Here is a 13088-nt window from a genome sequence, read left to right as displayed (position 1 = left end):
ACATCGGACATTACCTTTCGGAATCCTGCTCATATAGGTACTATATAGATGTTCAGGTTTTTAAATACATCGGTTAGGTCAAGGAAATTCTTATCCTCTCTTGCTGACAACTTTATCTTCCAAAAGGTAAGGGAGAAAACAAGGGGAACTACTACCTTGGATCTAATCCTTATAAACAGGGAGGAAATGGTTGAGGAGGTAAAAGTGGCTGGGACCCTAGGAGGTAGCGACCATGCTATTTTAGAATTTTGGATAACTAGAGGCGGAAGACCTGTGAAGACTCAGACGTCAAGGTTAGATTTCAGAAAGGCAGATTTTAAGGGATTCAGAAAGAGAATTGGAGGGATCCAATGGCTGGATATCCTTAAAGACAAAAATGTCCAGGAAGGATGGGAAATCTTGAAAAATGAAATTCTCAAAGCACAGTTGTTAACAATTCCGAAAAGAGGGAAGAATAGGAAGCATTTAAGGAAACCAGGATGGATGAACACAGAACTTAAGCACATGCTAAAAAGGAAGAAAAAAATGTTTATAAAATGGAAAGAGGGAGGCATATCTAAAGAAGAATATAATGCTGTCTGCAGAACCTGCAGGGCACAAATCAGATTAGCTAAAGCTGAAAATGAATTGAGGCTTGCAAGAGATGTCAAAAGCAATAATAAAGGATTTTGGGGATATGTCAAAAGTAAAAGAAAAGTCAAAGATGCTATAGGATTTTTACAGGATGAAAATGATGAAATGGTAAGACAGGATGTTGAGAAGGCTGAACTTTTAAATTCCTATTTTGCATCTGTTTTCTCTCAGAAAGGAAATGTAACATCAACTGTTATTCACTGTCCTATTAAGGGAGTAGAAGAATCCAGGATATCTATAAACAGAAAGATAGTGAGGAAACACTTAGCTAACCTAAATGAATTCAAGTCTCCAGGTCCAGATGAATTACACCCCAGAGTACTGAAGGAGATAGCAGAAGAAATTTTTGAACCCCTCTCCATAATCTTTGAAAATTCTTGGAGAACAGGAGAAGTGCCAGAAGACTGGAGAAGAGCAAATGTTGTTCCTATCTTCAAAAAGGGGAAGAAGGTGGACCCAGGCAACTATAGGCCGGTGAGTCTGACTTCTATACCAGGAAAGATCTTTGAACAAATTATTAAACAACATGTATGTCAATGCCTGGATAAGAATGAAGTGATTAAACAGAGTCAGCATGGGTTTGTAGCTAATAAGTCATGTCAGACTAACTTAATTTCCTTCTATGACGGTATCACTGATTGGGTGGATCTTGGAAATGCTGTAGATATAGTATATCTTGACTTCAGCAAAGCATTTGACAAAGTCTCTCATACAATCCTTATTGAAAAAATGACTAAGTATGGGATGGACAAGGCAACTGTTAGGTGGATTCATAACTGGCTTAGTGATCGGACCCAAAGAGTGGTCGTAAATGGCTGTACATCCAGTTGGAAGAATGTCTCAAGTGGGGTACCACAGGGCTCTGTCCTGGGCCCTGTATTGTTCAACATCTTTATCAATGATTTAGATGAAGGAATTGAGGGTAAACTGATTAAATTTGCTGATGACACAAAGCTAGGAGGGATAGCTAATACTAGAGAAGAGAGAGAGAGGATTCAAAAAGATATAAATAAACTGGAGAAGTGGGCAGCAACTAACAGAATGGTTTTTAACAGGGAGAAATGCAAAGTACTACATCTGAGCAATAAAAATGAAAAAAGCATATATAGAATGGGAGGAATAGGGCTAAGTGACAGCACATGTGAAAAAGACTTGGGTATACTAATAGATCACAGACTGAATATGAGTCAACAGTGTGATGCAGCAGCAAAAAAGGCAAATGCAATTCTAGGATGTATTAACAGAAGCATACAGTCTAGATCACGTGAAGTCATTATTTCCCTCTACTCCTCTTTGGTCAGACCTCATCTGGAATATTGTGTCCAGTTTTGGGCACCACATTTTAAAAAAGACATCAACAAACTGGAGCAAGTTCAGAAAAGAGCGACCAGAATGGTGACCGGTCTGCAAACCCTGTCTTATGAGGAAAGGTTGCAGGATTTGGGAATGTTTAGTTTGCAAAAGAGAAGACTGAGAGGAGACTTAATAGCTGTCTACAAATATCTAAAGGGCTGTCACATTGTAGAAGGCTCAACTTTATTCTCATTTGCACAAGGAAAGACTAGAAGCAATGGGATGAAACTGAATGGGAGGAGACACAGATTAGATATTAGAAAAAACTTTTTGACAGAGTGATCAATGAGTGGAACAAGCTGCCACGAGAAGTGGTGAGTTCTCCTTCAATGGAAGTCTTCAAACAGAGGCTGGACAGACATCTGACTGGGATGATTTAGCGAATCCTGCTTTGAGCAGGGGGTTGGACCAGATGGCCCAGGAGGTCCCTTCCAACTCTACCATTCTATGATTCTATGACTGCTCTGATATGGGTATACCTTGATGTTTGGAAGAGCGGTTTAGTATAGATTTTTTGCAAAAATCGTATCAACCAAATACCCTGTTTTGCGATCATCTTTTTACTAGCACTTGCTGTTTACTGTTACTTTTTTTTTTACAACAGAGTATTTTTATATGTTTGTTATACTGTGTTTTTCTGTGTTTCAGTCTTTTGGTGGTGTGAACACTGTCCTACAGACTTGTTCATTGTGTGCATAGCCCATGTGTTTATATTCAATTGGTTTCTTGTTTTTGCAAGATTAGGGAGGTCTCCACACCTTCCTTGTGGGCCATGCACATATAAAGTCGTATTCCACAGCGTGTCCACATCGGACATTACCTTTCGGAATCCTGCTCATATAGGTACTATACACATGTTCAGGTCTTTAAATACAATGGTTAGGGACTGCTCTGATATGGGTATACCTTGACGTTTGGCATAGCGGCTTAGTGTACATTTTTGCAAAAACCGTTAAATACAATGGTTAGGGACTGCTCTGATATGGGTATACCTTGACGTTTGGCATAGCGGCTTAGTGTACATTTTTGCAAAAACCGTATCAACCAAATATCCTGTTTTGTGATCATCTTTTTACTAGCACTTGCAGTTTATTTTTACTTTTTTATACGTATTTTTATACGTTTGTTAAGCTGGTTTCACACTAGCATTTTTTAGCGCTGCGCTTCGTGAGCGTCCATGCGTCCTATCTTTAACATGGGGGCGCATGGTCTAGCGTATGCACGCGTTCGTATGTGTTTTCGGGCGCATGCGCTTTTTTGTAGTGTGCGCCTAGGCGTGCCAGACGCAACCTGTTGCATTTTTGGTCCATCTGACCTGCCTGAAAAAATGCATGCACACGCTTACACACGGAATACACACAAAAAAATCACATTACAGTCTATGGGAACGCAGGCGTGCGCATGGAAATGCGCACGCCAGGGTTTAAAAATCGCATGCATTTTAAGAGTTAACATGGCTAGAAACCAGTTAAAACGCATGCACCTAAAAAAAGCAAAGACATACAAAACGCATGATTCATTTTTTGCATGCGATTCTATTGCGCACGAAGCGCAGCGCTAAAAACACTACTGTGAAACTAGCCTTATACTGTGTTTTTCTGTCTTTCAGTCTTTTGGTGGTGTGAACACTGTCTTATAGACTTGTTCATTGTGTGCATGGCCCATGTGTTTGTAAGACAGAATAAATTAGACAGATATTCCAGCACTTTCAGAATGGTGTTAAAGATAAAAGAAAGCAAATTAAAGCACATTACAAAAATATAAGACTTTACAGGGGGTGATCAAGAATTAAATAAAAAAAAAAGTTTAGTTACGCTCTAACTCTTTCAATGGGGATACATATATCTGACATTTACCTTAGAGGTGAGCCTCTTTTTCAGTGAGTCTTCTGCATTCTCACTTTGTGTGCAGGGACCTATCATTGTATTAAGTGTCATGAGCTCCATCTCTGTCTGCAACTGCATACTCTGTGTAAATCTCTGATAAAAAGGAAATGTCAGCAATAAAATACATCAATATAGTATTGACAATGGCAATGACGTTCTAAAACATTTTTCTAGTTTAGAGAACACTATATATGAGTTACAGTAAGAAGGAACTTACCGTATATACTCGTGTATAAACCGAGATTTTCAGCCCATTTTTTGGCCAGAAAGTCCCCCTCTCGGCTTATACACGGGTCATATACCTGGGGGTCGGCGAGGGAGGGGGGCGGGGGTGTCAAGAGATCATACTTACCTGTCCTGCCGCGGTCACTGCAGCCTCGCTCGCTTCTCCACTGTCTCCCTTCCTGTCTTCAGTGGTCACGTGGTGCCACTCATTACCACTAATGAATATGCGCATATTCATGAGTGGTAATGAGCGGTACCACGTGACCACTGAAGACAGGAAGGGAAGGGAGACAGTGGAGAAGCGAGCGAGGCTGCAGAGACCGCGGCAGGATGGGGGAGTATAGCGATATTCACCTGTCCCCCGGTCCATCACTGCTCACCGCTGTCTCTGCTGCATCCTGTGTCAGTGATATTTAGGCAGCAGGGGGCGCGGTGACGTGATTAGTGCGCGCCACCCCTCTGCTGGCTGAACAGTCACTGACACAAGAAGCAGCAGACAGTGGTGATGGACCCAGGAGAGGGGAGTATGGCTTGTTTTTTTTTTGCAGCATATGGGGGCATATTCTATGGAGCAGCATATGGGGGCATATTCTATGGAGCAGCATATGGGGCATATTCTATGGGGCAACATATGGGGGCATAGTCTACAGAGCAGCATATGGGGGCATAGTCTACAGAGCAGTATATGGGGGCATAGTCTACGGGGCAGCATATGGGGGGCATATTCTATGGAGCAGCATATGGGGCATAGTCTATGGAGCAGCATATGGGGCATAGTCTATGGAGCAGCATATGGGGCATAGTCTATGGAGCAGCATATGGGGGCATAGTCTATGGAGCAGCATATGAGGGCATATTCTATGGGGCAGCATATGGGGGCATATTCTATGGAGCAGCATACGGGGGCATATTCTATGGAGCAGCATACGGGGCATATTCTATGGAGCAGCATACGGGGGCATAGTCTATGGAGCATCATATGGGGCATATTCTATGGGGCAGCATATGGGGGCATATTCTATGGGGCAGCATATGGGGGCATGTTCTATGGAGCAGCATATGGGGGCATAGTCTATGGAGCAGCATATGGGGGCATACTCTCTGGAGCAGCATATGGGGCATATTCTATGGGGAAACATATGGGGGCATAGTCTACAGAGCAGTATATGGGGGCATAGTCTACAGAGCAGTATATGGGGGCATAGTCTACGGGGCAGCATATGGGGGGCATATTCTATGGAGCAGCATATGGGGCATAGTCTATGGAGCAGCATATGGGGCATAGTCTATGGAGCAGCATATGGGGGCATAGTCTATGGAGCAGCATATGAGGGCATATTCTATGGGGCAGCATATGGGGGCATATTCTATGGAGCAGCATACGGGGGCATATTCTATGGAGCAGCATACGGGGCATATTCTATGGAGCAGCATACGGGGCATAGTCTATGGAGCATCATGGGGCATATTCTATGGGGCAGCATATGGGGGCATATTCTATGGGGCAGCATATGGGGGCATGTTCTATGGAGCAGCATATGGGGGCATAGTCTATGGAGCAGCATATGGGGGCATACTCTCTGGAGCAGCATATGGGGCATATTCTATGGGGCAGCATATGGGGGCATATTCTATGGGGCAGCAAAGGAGGCATATTCTATGGGGCAGCATATGGGGGCATATTCTATGGGGCAGCATATGGGGGCATATTCTATGGGGCAGCATATGGGGCATATTCTATGGGGCAGCATATGGGGGCATATTCTATGGGGCAGCATATGGGGGCATATTCTATGGAGCAGCATATGGGGCATATTCTATGGGGCAGCATATGGGGGCATAGTCTACAGAGCAGCATATGGGGGCATAGTCTACAGAGCAGTATATGGGGGCATAGTCTATGGGGCAGCATATGGGGGGCATATTCTATGGAGCAGCATATGGGGGCATAGTCTATGGAGCAGCAAATGGGGGCATATTCTATGGAGCAGCATATGGGGCATATTCTATGGAGCAGCATATGGGGGCATAGTCTATGGAGCATCATATGGGGGCATAGTCTATGGAGCATCATATGGGGCATATTCTATGGGGCAGCATATGGGGCATATTCTATGGGGCAGCATATGGGGCATGTTCTATGGAGCAGCATATGGGGGCATAGTCTATGGAGCAGCATATGGGGGCATAGTCTATAGGGCAGCATATAGGGGGCATACTCTCTGGAGCAGCATATGGGGCATATTCTATGGGGCAGCATATGGAGACATATTCTATGGGGCAGCATATGGGGGCATATTCTATGGGGCAGCATATGAGGGCATATTCTATGGGGCAGCATATGGGGGCATATTCTATGGGGCAGCATATGGGGGCATATTCTATGGGGCAGCATATGGGGGCATATTCTATGGAGCAGTATATGGGGGCATAGTCTATGGGGCAGCATATTCTATGGAGCACCATATGGGGCATATTCTATGGGGCAGCATATGGGGCATAGTCTATGAAGCAGTATATGGGGGCATATTCTATGGAGCAGCACATGGGGGCATATTCTATGGGGCAGCATACGGGGCATATTCTATGGAGCAGCATATGGGGGCATATTCTATGGGGTAGCATATGGGGCATATTCTATGGGGCAGCATATGGGGGGCATAGTCTATGGAGCAGTATATGGGGCATAGTCTATGGAACAGTATATGGGGCATATTCTATGGAGCAGCATATGGGGGCATATTCTAAGGAGCAGCATATGGGGCATATTCTATGGGGCAGCATATGGGGGCATAATCTATGGAGCAGCATATGGGGGCATATTCTATGGAGGAGCATATGGGGGCATAAACTATGGAGCAGCATATGGGGGCATAAACTATGGAGCAGCATATGGGGGCATAGTCTATGGATTCCACCCTTGGCTTATACATGAGTCAATAAGTTTTCCCAGTTTTTTGTGGCAAAATTAGGGGTGTTGGCTTATACATGAGTATATATGGTACCATTGCCTACAAACTGCTCTGCTGCATACAATATTTGTTGCTTCTTTTTAGTTGTTGGAGTTGTATTGAAAACTTGCAACAAGAAGTATCAGCTCCTATCTTAGCAAATATTCAGACAGCTGACCCAGGCACCAGTGATATCAGTGTACAGCAGATGGTACCAAGGAATCAATTATTTCAATTATTTTATTATAAACAATATATGTGAATTAAATGCAAACATACATATGGATAAGAAAGCCTACACAGGCCAGGTTTTATGTAAAAAATCATACCAAGATGATTAATTTCAGAACTTTTTCCACCTTTCGTGTAACCCATAATCTGTACAAATTTATTGAGAAAATTTTTTTTTTTGAAGGAGGAAATATAAAGTGTATAAGTAAGTAAGTATATGTAAAAGTTTGTGCACCCTGGTCAAAATTACTGCTATTGTGAAGAGACTGGATACAAAAAATGTTTACAAGCTGAGATACATTCAAAAGGGGGTAGTTCTACAGTTGAAATCATAAGTTTACATACACTATATAAAAAGACACATATGCATGTTTTTTTCAATATCTGGCATGAAAGCAGAGTAAATCTTTCCCGTTTTAGATCAATTAGGATTACCATAATTATTAATTTTTGCCAAATTCCAGAATAATGAGAGAACATGTTTTAAGGCATTTTTATTACTTACTGCAAAGTCAAAAGTTTACATACATTTCATTAGTATTTGGTACCATTGCTCTTAAACTGAATGACTTGGGTCAAATATTTGGGACATCATTCCAGAAGCTTCTCACAATAGCTGGTCGGAATTTGGACCCAATCCTACTGACAAAACTGGTGTAACTGATCCAGGTTTGTACAGTAGTGGCCAAAAGTATTGACACCCCTGCAATTCTGTCAGATAATACTCAGTTTCTTCCTGATGATTGCAAACACAAATTCTTTGGTATTATTATCTTCATTTAATTTGCCTTAAATGAAAAAACACAAGAGAATGAAGTAAAAAGCAAAACATTGATCATTTCACACAAAACTCCAAAAATGGGCCAGACAAAAGTATTGCCACCCTCAGCCTAATACTTGGTTGCACAACCTTTAACCAAAATAACTGCGACCAACCGCTTCCGGTAACCATCAATGAGTTTCTTACAATGCTCTGCTGGAATTTTAGACCATTCTTCTTTGGCAAACTGCTCCAGGTCCCTGATATTTGAAGGGTGCCTTCTCCAAACTGCCATTTTTAGATCTCTCCACAGGTGTTCTTTGAGATTCAGGTCTGGACTCATTGCTGGCCACCTTAGAAGTCTCCAGTGCTTTCTCTCAAACCATTTTCTAGTGCTTTTTGAAGTGTGTTTTGGGTCATTTTCCTGCTGGAAAACCCATGACCTCTGAGGGAGACCCAGCTTTCTCACACTGGGCCCTACATTATGCTGCAAAATTTGTTGGTAGTCTTCTGACTTCATAACGCCATGAACACGGTCAAGCAGTCCAGTGCCAGAGGCAGCAAAGCAATCCCAAAACATCAGGGAACCTCCGCCATGTTTGACTGTAGGGACCGTGTTCTTTTCTTTGAATGCCTCTTTTTTTCTCCTGTAAACTCTATGTTGATGCCTTTGCCCAAAAAGCTCTACTTTTGTCTCATCTGACCAGAGAACATTCTTCCAAAAATTTTTAGGCTTTTTCAGGTAAGTTTTGGCAAACTCCAGCCTGGCTTTTTTAAGTCTCGGGGTAAGAAGTGGGGTCTTCCTGGGTCTCCTACCATACAGTCCCTTTTCATTCAGATGCCGACGGATAGTACGGGTTGACACTGTCGTACCCTCGGACTGCAGGGCAGCTTGAACTTGTTTGGATGTTAGTCGAGGTTCTTTATCCAACATACGCACAATCTTGCGTTGAAATCTCTTGTCAATTTTTCTTTTCCGTCCACATCTAGGGAGGTTAGCCTGTTATGATGAGTCACCGAAGGAGGAAAAAACAAAATACCACCTAAGTTCAGAAAAACCAGAGAGGTTGGCAGCTATCGGATTGCAGACCCCTGAACCTATCCACAACAACTAGCAGTAGCCGTGGGGGGGTTCCTATGGTGCCCTAGACCCCTCGATCACAGCCGGAGAGCTACAGACAGAAAGGGGAAAAACTAAACTGCACCAGAGCAGACCCCAAAGCAATAGGCAGCCCCCAACATATAATGACGGTGAAGCAAGATGAAAACACAAACACAGATAGAAAGACAGGTTGAGCAAATGATGGGGCCCAAGCTAACTACATAGGACAGGATAGGAAAGCTGCTGTCTGCCATCCGCAAAAACCCTATCAAAATGAGCCAACCGACTGATAGGAAAAACTGGCCCTGAAGTCGCTAGGCTTCAAAAGACTATCAGCACTCAGGTATATTCTGAAGACAGAGCAAAAGATCAACAGATCAGAGACAAAAATGGAATTCAGCTCACCCCCGGCCAGGGATGGCAGAACTCCCAAAAAACAAGGCAAAACAAAAACAAAACTGAAGAGTACAAAGCAGAGCAGAAAAACATAGCTTTGAGACGCAGGAATCAGACTGGTGTCCAAGAATCCAGCAGGAAAATCACCAGCCAGGAAGAAGGGCGTCAGCAGCCTTATATCCAGTCCTCAATTCCAGCCACCCAGTTATCATTTAGCTGCCCAGGTGTTTGGTAATCAGTCTCACTACCTTCCTTCACCAGAGGAGGGAGTTCATCAGACCTCAATGATGAAGGGAAAAATGAACTCACAACAGTACCTCCCCCTTGAGGAGTGGTCACCGAACCCTCATCCATGCCACCAGGGCGATCCGGGTGAGCCCGATGAAAGGCACGCACCAATCTTCGGCATGAATATCAGAGGCAGAGACCCAGGAATTACCCTCCTGATCATAACCCTTCCACTTAACCAAATACTGGAGTCTCCGTCTAGCCAGACGGGAATCCAGTATCTTCTCTACCTCATATTCCATGTTACCTTCAACCAATATAGGGTCAGGAGGTGCCACCACAGGAACTACTGGTTCAACAAACCTCTTCAACAAGGACTTATGAAACACATTATGAATTTTAAATGTGACAGGAAGAGCCAACCGAAAAGAGACCGGATTAATAATCTCCAAAATCTTGTAAGGTCCAATAAATCTAGGCTTAAACTTAGGAGAAGCCACCTTCATAGCGATATTTTTTGATGACAACCAAACCATATCACCCACCTTAAACTGGGGACCAATGGTCCTACGCCGGTTGGAAAACCGCTGGGCCTTTTCCTGGGAGAGAGACAACTTATCCACTACTTGGTCCCAGATCTGGTGCATTCTCTCCACCACAGTGTCAACACCTGGTCAGGCAGAAGGCTCCACCTGCCCTGAAGAAAATCGAGGGTGAAAACCAAAGTTACAAAAAAAAGGTGACATCAAAGTGGCAGAACTAGCTCTATTATTTAAAGCAAATTCGGCCAAGGGCAAAAATGAAACCCAATCATCCTGATCGGCAGAAATAAAACATCTCAAATACGACTCCAAAGTCTGGTTTGTTCTCTCCGTCTGCCCATTGGTCTGAGGGTGAAATGCAGAGGAGAAGGACAACTGAATTCCCAGCTTGGAACAGAAAGTCCTCCAAAATCTAGACACAAACTGAACTCCTCTGTCAGATACAATGTTCTCAGTAATCCCGTGCAAGCGAACCACCTGTTGCAAAAACAAGGGCACCAACTCAGAGGAAGATGGCAACTTAGGGAGTGGTACAAGATGGACCATCTTAGAGAATCTATCACAAATCACCCAAATAACAGTCATTCTCTGAGAGACAGGCATATCAGAGATAAAATCCAATGAAATATGGGTCCATGGCCTCCTGGGCACCGGCAAAGGCATCAACAAGCCACTAGAGCGAGAACAAGGTTTAGACCGGGAGCAAGTCCCACAGGACTGCACAAAATTCCTGACATCACGAGACAAGGCGGGCCACCAAAAAGACCGACTCACCAGATCTCTAGTACCAAAAATACCTGGATGACCAGCCAATGCAGAGCAATGAACTTCAGACATCACTCTCTTCCTCCACTGGTCAGGAACATACAACTTTCCACTGGGACAACGCTCAGGTTTGTCCTCCTAAAACTCTTCCAGAGCACGTCTCAAATCTGGCGAGATGGCAGAAAGAACTACCCCCTCGCCTAAGATGGTAGCAGGCTTAGTCACAACAGGAGAATCAGCAAGGAAACTCCTAGAGAGGGCATCTGCCTTGACATTCTTAGTGCCCGGAAGAAAAGAGACCACAAAATCAAAACGTGTGAAAAACAAGGCCCACCTAGCCTGTCTAGGATACAAGCGCTTGGCCGACTCCAGGTAAATCAAATTCTTGTGGTCAGTAAGGACCACGACTTGGTGTTTGGCTCCCTCCAACCAATGTCTCCACTCCTCAAATGCCCATTTCATGGCCAACAGTTCCCGATTCCCCACATCATAGTTACGTTCAGATGGGGAGAACTTTCAGGAAAAGAAAGCACAAGGATTCATTTTAGATGTCACAGGATCTTTTTGGGACAACACCGCTCCTGCACCAATCTCAGAAGCGTCCACCTCCACCTGAAACGGGAGTGAGACATCAGGTTGCCGCAAAACCGGAGCAGAAGTGAATCTTCACTTCAGCTCCTGAAAGGAAGAAACAGCCTCTGGAGACCAATTCAGCACATCAGCACCCTTCCTAGTCAAATCCGTCAATGGCTTGGCAATACCAGAAAAATTAGCTATAAATTTCCGATAAAAATTAGCAAAACCCAAAAACTTCTGGAGGGCCTTCAAAGAAGTGGGCTGAACCTAATCATAAATGGCCTGCACCTTGGCTGGGTCCATTTCAATAGTTGACGGAGACTAAATAAATCCCAAAAATGAAACCCTCTGTACCCCAAAAAGGCATTTCGATCCCTTGACATACAGGGAATTCTCCCTCAAAATCCGGAACACAGTCCGAACATGTTCCACATGAGAGTCCCAATTCTTGGAGAAGATCAAAATATCATCCAGATAGATAATCAAAAATTTATCCACAAAGTCTCGGAATATATCGTTCATGAAGCACTGGAAAACAGAAGGGGCATTAGTGAGCCCAAAACGCATCACCAGGTACTCAAAATGTCCCTCCGGAGTATTAAACGCCGTCTTCCATTCATCCCCATGCTTAATGTGAATAAGATTATACGCCCCCCCTGAGGTCAAGCTTGGTAAACCAGCAAGCATCTTTAACTCTGGAGAATAGATCAGGGGTAACGGATACTGATATTTAACAGTAATTTTGTTGAGGGCACGATAGTCAATACAAGGCCTTAATGAACCATCTTTTTTAGCCACAAAAAAAAACCCAGCACCTAAGGGTGAAGAGGATGGTCTAATATGACCCTTCTCCAATGCCTCCTTAATATAGGATCGCATAGCCTCGTGCTCGGGTACAGATAAATTGAAAAGCCGACCCTTGGGGAATTTACACCCCGGGTTCAGCTCAATTGCACAGTCATAACTCCTATGAGGGGGCAAAGACGCAGACTCATTCTCACTAAATACATCATAAAAGTCAGCCAAATAGTCAGGAACATCATGCGACTGGGGAGAGGTGGAGAAAACAGGAGCATCACTAAGGGCACACCGACAACCCCAACTCACCACAGACAAAGATTTCCAATCCAGAACTGGATTATGGATTTGCAACCAGGGAAACCCCAGAACAATGGTATCATGCAAATTATGCAACACCAAAAATCTGCAATTTTCTTGATGGTCTGGGGCGACCCACATTACCACCTGGGTCCAAAACTGAGGTTTATTCTTCGCCAAAGGAGTAGCATCAATACCCCTCAAGGGGATAGGCGTCCGCAGAGGTGTCATAGGAAATCCACAACGTTTAGCAAAATCCAAGTCCATCAGGTTCAGAGCTGCTCCTGAATCCACAAAAGCCTTGGCGGAAAATGTGGACAGGGAGCAGATCAGAGTAATTGC

The 13088-nt window shown here is 43.9% G+C and overlaps 1 protein-coding gene across 6 annotated transcripts in view; it reads right to left on the bottom strand.

Annotated features, from left to right (window-relative positions):
• TUBGCP2 (tubulin gamma complex component 2) overlaps positions 1-13088 on the bottom strand; it is a 1139845-nt gene that overhangs the window by 78864 nt on the left and 1047893 nt on the right. For 5 of the 6 annotated variants that reach the window (XM_073573858.1, XM_073573860.1, XM_073573863.1 and 2 more), the window contains one exon: positions 3843-3965. The exons of the other annotated variant lie outside the window; for it this stretch is intronic. In XM_073573858.1, coding sequence (XP_073429959.1) covers positions 3843-3965 — 123 coding nt within the window. The remainder of the gene's footprint in view (positions 1-3842; positions 3966-13088) is intronic. 6 annotated transcript variants of the gene reach the window in all.

Source organism: Dendrobates tinctorius, unplaced genomic scaffold (assembly GCF_039654945.1).
Source record: "Dendrobates tinctorius isolate UK_male_01 unplaced genomic scaffold, ASM3965494v1 ptg000037l, whole genome shotgun sequence".
Lineage (NCBI taxonomy): Eukaryota > Metazoa > Chordata > Amphibia > Anura > Dendrobatidae > Dendrobates > Dendrobates tinctorius.
Note: the sequence above shows the minus strand (reverse complement) of the source record. Positions and strands in the feature narration are given on the sequence as shown.